Source organism: Hyaena hyaena, unplaced genomic scaffold (genome assembly GCF_003009895.1).
Source record: "Hyaena hyaena isolate Hyena2069 unplaced genomic scaffold, ASM300989v1 scaffold_1759, whole genome shotgun sequence".
In the NCBI taxonomy this organism is placed as follows: Eukaryota; Metazoa; Chordata; class Mammalia; order Carnivora; family Hyaenidae; genus Hyaena; species Hyaena hyaena.
The window spans coordinates 46,048-52,851 of NW_024082398.1; the positions used below are offsets into that span (position 1 = coordinate 46,048).

Genomic DNA, 6,804 nt, shown 5'->3' on the forward strand with positions numbered 1-6,804 from the left:
CCCGCGCCGCTACCACCCGCGTTCGCTCTGCTCTTCTGTGGGGGGGTCACGCCGACCCTCAACCCGCTCACCTCCACCGAGAAGAGAAGCGGGTGGCGAGGAAGCTCCTGGGGAGTCGGGAGGGGCGGGCGCAGGGCTGCGAATCCATCGCGAAGGCGGTTTGCCCGCTTCCGTGTGCGAATCTGCAAGATCTGGCCGAGGTCGGCGGGGGGAGACCCTGAGCTCCGTGAGGTCGAGAAATGTTCGGGAAACCCTTCCATCCTTCGTTGATACGGGTTCTGGGAGGCGAGAGAGGCCTTCGGGCCTTCTCTGAAGCGGGTGGAGGGAGAAGGCAGGATGGGGGGGGGCATTCCCCACCCTCGGGTTACCGTGACGGCCGCGGAAGCGTCCGTGTGCCGGCAAGGCCATGTGTGACCAGACAGCTGACGTCCCCCTGCGCCCCCCTGGGCGGCGCACCAGGGCAGAGCCCCGGGTGTCTGGCTTCAGGACACCCCCTCCGAAAAAGGAGCTCATCTCAGGAAACCAGGCCAACCTGATGCCCCCCTAACCCGGTCGCCAGTGCCCACCAAGAGCACTGGACCCCGAAGCGTAAAGAGCAGCGGGACAGGGGGACACAGGGGTGAGCGAGGGGAGGGAGATGGAGGAAGGGACCCGCGCTCCCCATGGAGGACCAGGCACCGGTGGTGAAGGAGGCGGAACGCGCTCTGGCAGTCAGAGCGGGGGTGGGGGTGGGGGGGGGACACCCCACCCAGACTGATGCCCCCACCAGGGAGAAGGCCTGCTAGACCCTACAGCAGGCAGGACAGAGACTGGTGCACAGCCACGCCTTCTAGAAACCCCTGCCCCCAGGAGATGCCGCTGGAGACCCAAAACCTCTGGGGTCCCCAGGGAAAATATTTTCCCAGCCCACTATCATCCCCAGAAATAAGAACAGTTTGGTTAGGGACACAAAGAATAAGGGACACAATGCCAGGTGACATTTCATACCAAACAGCTATACATAGGGACACTGGACATACTTTAATTTGAATTTCTAAATTCTTTATTAACTAGCTTGTAATCATTTCAGAGTAATTCATTTATGATGTATCATTTCACTGTTCTCTATAAGCAGAAATTCAATTTGGTTCAACATATGGTGTGATATTACAGATGAAATAGATCAGTGGAAACACAGAAATTAGTAGAACATGGATCCCAATCTAAAACTTACACTATCTTGTTGGATAGAAGAGGAAATAGGAGTTTCTCTATAAGTCAGAGGGAACTAGGAAAAGATTCAATTGCAAGCTGGCTTTGATGCTGTCTACTGTGCCTTAAAAATTTATGTTCTACTTGAGTCACATAAACAATCTTGTCACCTAATCAATTATGTGAGATCAAGAAACGCGGGAATTAGAAAACAGAGTGCTCTCTGCAGCCGTTCCTCCCCACTTCACCTCAAATCTTCTCTATCTTTCCTGTTAATTTGGGGAAATCATCAAAGGATGTGGGGGGTGAGTAAGGGCTAACAGTTCGCACTTCTGCTCCTGGTACCACCCACCATGGCACAGTCACCCCCCGACACAGTACTTTGTCATGAGGAGTAAATTGCCTCTTTTGATGCCATACTCTGCCATGGTCTTCCCGTCTTCCAGCTTCTTGCCGTTGCAAACCACAATCTGTTTCTCAGGCACTACAGCGGTCTTGCTCTCGATCATCTGTTTCACCTGGGCCACCGAACTGGCCCTTCGCACCTGGAGGAGATGCCTCTGCCCCTCATCACCGGCCTCCACCAGAAACAAGGGCAGCTCCTCCTCACAGGGCTTCACCACCTTCAGAGTGAGGTGGATGGTCGTCTGCCTGTCGATACCATAGGAAGACAGCTTTCTCTGGGGCTTGAGAGTCTTGGAGCCCAGAAGAAGGACCTGGTCCTGCACAGGAACCTTAGTCTTAGCCCGGACAAATTCATTGATCTTCTTCACTCTGTCGTCCACGTCAGCAGTGAGGGTCATTGATGTCCATTCCTCAGAACAGACCTCCACCTGGACAATGAAAGCCAAGAGACCCGGCATCATGGGTCTTTCCACCACCTGTCGCCTCTCCCCTGCCTGCCTGGCCCTCCCTTCCTTAGAACTTTGCTTTGGGAATCTCCAGCTTAGAACTCAAGAAATTCAGTCATATTCCTTTTTAGCCAAACTTCATCCCAATGTCATTGATGATTTCCCACATTACTTGCCTGCCTCCTACCCATGTAAAATTTGTCAAAGGTCAAAACTAAATACAATTACAAAGCATCCAAAGATATATACCAGACTCTAAAAACACCCTCCACCCCGAGAGAATTCCCAAAACTCGGTGGCCTCAGGGGTTACTCCCAGCACTGCCTTCCATGACTACCTTACCAGGAAACCTTGTCTAGGATGCCTATTCTTTGTACTGTTGTTTCCTTTTTTAATATCCCATGGGCTTATAATAATAACTCAGTGTGTCATGAGCCTTATTCATCTGGACTTCCTGTTTTTATATCTGCCTGTTACAGAATATGATCTCCTCCTATAATGAGACCAGGGGCTCATCACAGGAGGTAAGGCCAGATCTAAGTCCTACTTGAATAATCCGAAACCGGGCAAGCTCCCTGTGCTGTCACCAGCAAGCCTGGGGGGTGCCCCCCTTCCTGCTCTACTCAAATCAGTCTTCCCAGTCTGGACACCTTGGACATTTCTTCACTGGACTGGAGCCCCTCCATGCCAAGCACTGCCCTTATCCTGGCTCTCTTCGTGGTGCACACACTCTTTACAAGGTAACATATCAGGTCTTTAACAGCTCAGGATAAATGAGTTTTGTGAACCCCTCTTCTGGGAGGAGAAGGAAATTTAAGAGCCCAGGACCCCTAAACACAATAAGGGTCAAAGGGCTTGCATGGTGTCAAATCTTGCCAGCCCCGGCAAACACAAAGCCCACTCACACACCGCTACCACCCTCCCCTAAGAGCAGCCTGCTGGGTCTGACACCAAAGAAAGCCCAGCAGTCAAGTGAACCTCTTCTATTTCCAGAATCTTCCTTCACCTCGGTAGATATTGGTGCCTGTTGCATTCCTGCAAGACAGCTTCCCAGCCCCCTCCCAGCTCCGTCCCTCCTGCACCCCAGGGGCCCCCATCTCTTGGAGGTGCTTCCCCTCCCCATCCCCACCATCAAACCCCAACTCACACAGACGCAGGAGGCACCAGATGCCATGTCTGTAGTCAAGGGAGCAGAAGCCGGAGGCGAGGAAAAGAGCCTCGTGTCCCGCTTATATGTGCATACTGGCTGGAAATCCCCTGCCTGACACACTGGCTCTGTACCCTTTGTTCTTGAATGATCTCATTCATTTTCTTTCACTTTTGCTACCGTGGAGCCAGTAAACAAAGAATACTGTCTGATCAAGCACTTTGCTCTCTACCAACGCATCCCCGCTCCTGTTCCAAGCACAGGCTGGTCCTTCTCTGCTGAGAATTCTCCCTGCTTCACAGCCGCACCGCCTGTCCTGATCTCCAGGACGGGAAAGGCCGGCCAGCGTCGGCGAGGGGTGAGGGAACCAGGAGCGGCCTGGCAGAGGGAGCCAGGTCTTGGGAAGAGCCAGGATGAGGGGCCTGCTCGGAGGGGACAGGGCTGCAGTCCCAGGGCCACCTGCTATGTTCGCCAGGCAGGCGCGTTCGCCTCCTCAGATGTTTGTTTTCCAGCCTTAACATGAGAGGACTCAGGAAACTGTTCATAAAATGTTCTTTACAAAGAACTTTAGGTTCCAGGGTCGTGAGCTCTCTAACCTTCTTCCTATCCTGCACCAGAACCTACAAACCAAATCCAGTACTTAAAACAATCCTAGGCCAGCAATCAAGTGCTGAGCCCACCTTCTGCACAGCAGGACACCGCACATCCGCTCTCACATGACAGCACTCAGTTTCCACACCTTTCCGCGGGACACCCCCTACTCCCAGAAGCTCCCAGGAAGCTCTGCAGGTTTGGATTGGGACAACGAGGGGAGGGCTGCACGGGCTGTGTGCCTTCAGGGAGTCTGCTGGACTACTCTGACACTCCTAACATCCCAGAGGAACCTTGCCCCCTCCCAAACTCAGGGCAGTGCCACAAACCCGTTCTCAAAAAAGCACTTATTAAAGATATTCCCAATGTTTTCAAAGTAAAAATACCCTAAAAAGGTCAAGTTATCATCTTCTTTGCTGTATTTTTAGTGGCCATTCACTCACGGGTAGATGTTAAATAGTCCCATTTTACTGCAGGAGTCTCCAACCTGCACAACTTGGGTTTGCAGAAGTGCCTGTGTAGAGTCATGCGATCCAACACCAAATATTTTAAAAAAAAAATTAACGTAAATCATGTTCTTCTATTTGAAAGCCTTATTAGTCAATAAAATTGGAAGACGACTCTGACTATCCGCCTGCGGCGGCCGCACCTCCATGCGGCGTCCAATAGGATCCGGGGATCCTGAAGCGTCACCAGTAGCCGACCAGAAAATTCCGGATCTGGTTACCGGAGGTTGGGCGCGCTTGCACGTACGTAGCGTCTGAACCCCTCCCCTCCTCACAACACCTTGGCCTGTGACCCAGACCCCTCGCCGAACCCCCGCCCCTCCTCACAACACCTTGGCCTGTGACCCAGACCCCTCGCTGAACCCCTCCCCTCCTCACAACACCTTGGCCTGTGACCCAGACCCCTCGCCGAAACCCCGCCCCTTCTCACACCGGAAAGGGAAGCAGAGAACGGATGTAGAAAGCCGATTACCACTAGCTCCCTCTCCTGCTCCCCTCTCTGTCCTTCCTGCCTCAGCAGCCTACAACATGTTGGGGCCAACGTCTCCTTTCTCAGAAAGCCTCGTGCAGGGAGGGCCCCAGGACGACGTTTTTGGGGAAGGGAGTCTGTCGAGCCGCAGTCCTGCGGGTCTGGCTGCATCCATGCGCGTTCCGAGTTCCCTGCAGATGCCCAGACACCAGGTCAGGGAGCAGGTTTTTCCTCCCAGCTCTCCCCTCAGCCTCAGGATTTACACAGGTCTAACCTGTGAGCAGCACCTCCAGGAAGGGAGAAGTCTCTAGGTCCCTTCCTATGGTAGGCCGTGTACCCATCATCTACCCAGTCATACGCCTTCCTCGAGCCCCGCGGACCAAGCTTCTCCAGCAATAAGACCACCTGCTTGCTTGTCTGTCACCCCCACTAAACAGTAGGAGTCTTGGGTGTCTTCACTGTGTCTTGACTGACCTGTATCTTCCGCACTTTGTGGGCGTGCTGTCTGGTGCAGTGAGTACTTGATATTTACCAAATGCACGAATGAACTAAGAAATAAGTGAGTAACACAAAATGGAAAATAACATTTAATGAGTACTTCTCAGATTTCAGGAACTGCAGAACACATTTGTAAATGCACCTCGTTAACTGTTTCCACTTTCTAATGAGGTAAATGTTGGTACCTCCACCTCCAGTGCTAAGAAGGGAACTCACCCAGAGTCTTACTAGTAGTTGCTGGTGAGCAAGACTGAAGATGCAAATCTCCACTACCTTAGTTCCAATCTTCTCCCAGAGCAAAGAAAAGGGGGAGCATGTGGTGTGCATGCCCTGGCACTACAGGAAGGGCTCCAGTCAGGGAAGGATCAGGGCAGAGAAGGAGCCTGGTGAGGAATGAGCTCTAGCTTGGGTCTATATGCAGGCAGGAGCATCCTGGGTGGTGGGCCCCGCCCGGCAGCGGGCAGCGGGCAGCAGAGAGCCTGTGAGAGCAGACAGGAGGAGAAGGACAGGCCCCTGCCCCAGAACTGGGGGGAGGGGACTGCAGGGCTCACTGTCGCACCTGCCTCAGCCATAGGGGGTTCACCCAGGGGAGCCGGGGATTTGCAGCTCGGAGCTACTGTGAGGGCAAGCCTGGGATTCCCCTGAGAAAAACTGATTCAGGGGATTTCCTACCCAGACAGGGTCGGATCCTGAGACACACTGTGTTTTCAAGGAATTCCAATAACACATCTGGACTCTGATCTCTCTCCACCCAGTTCCCTTCCATGCCAAGGCCTGGGCTGTGCCCTATGCCCTTCTGCTGGCCACAGGGAGGATTTCTTCCCGGGACCTGACCTCATGCTGGCCTCTTAGCACAGCGGCAATCTGACATTTTTTTTCCCCTCTGTGCTCACACTCCTGGGGCCCAAAAAGGAGGAAATGCATAAACCACTGGATGAATGTGAGGGGAGAAGAGCCAGGAACAAAATGGTAATTGGGAGAGAGCGGAGAAGACAGAGGTAGAGGGAGAAAAAACGAGGTCCCTGAGGGCAAGGCCATCTAAAGAGATTCAGGAAGAAGGAGGGGAGCACGGAGAGGCCAAGAGAAGGAGGAATTCAGAAACGCAGGTGAGGTGACTCGGACGATAGCTGGTGGAGGGATGACAGGGTACAAGGACTCGTGAATCACAACGAGATAAAGGGGGCGGCTGCCCGTTGGCAGCGTCCTCTCGGCAGAGACACTCTGGAGGTTGAGGGCACTGGTCGCACACCTTGTGAATATACCAAAACCCACAAAGCTGTACAGTTTAAAAGGGCAAATATATAAATAACTGCACAGAAGAAAACAAGGGAATGGTTCATTAGAGACTCAGCATGGCGTTTGCACCTGGGCCGTGGGCACACTTGGAGCAGTCACTCAGCTCCGTAACCTAGCGGTGGTTGACTTTTGTACTCATTAAACTGTAGACATGTGCTTACTCACACTTTCTTGAATATGTAAAAATATGGGAAAAAATACAATATGTCCTGTAAGAATGATGACAAAAAAGAAGAAAAACAAGTATGATACAGA

The 6,804-nt window shown here is 52.7% G+C and overlaps 1 protein-coding gene across 1 annotated transcript; it reads right to left on the reverse strand.

Annotated features, from left to right (window-relative positions):
• Nucleotides 1–1,016: 1,016 nt before the first annotated feature.
• On the reverse strand, nt 1,017–3,329 carry UBD (ubiquitin D). Its single transcript, XM_039224760.1, has 2 exons — nt 3,190–3,329; nt 1,017–2,024 (listed from the first exon to the last, which is right to left on the reverse strand). Exons 1-2 carry the CDS (start codon nt 3,214–3,216, stop codon nt 1,554–1,556), a joined length of 498 nt encoding a protein of 165 aa, XP_039080691.1. The 5' UTR covers nt 3,217–3,329; the 3' UTR covers nt 1,017–1,553.
• Nucleotides 3,330–6,804: the final 3,475 nt, after the last annotated feature.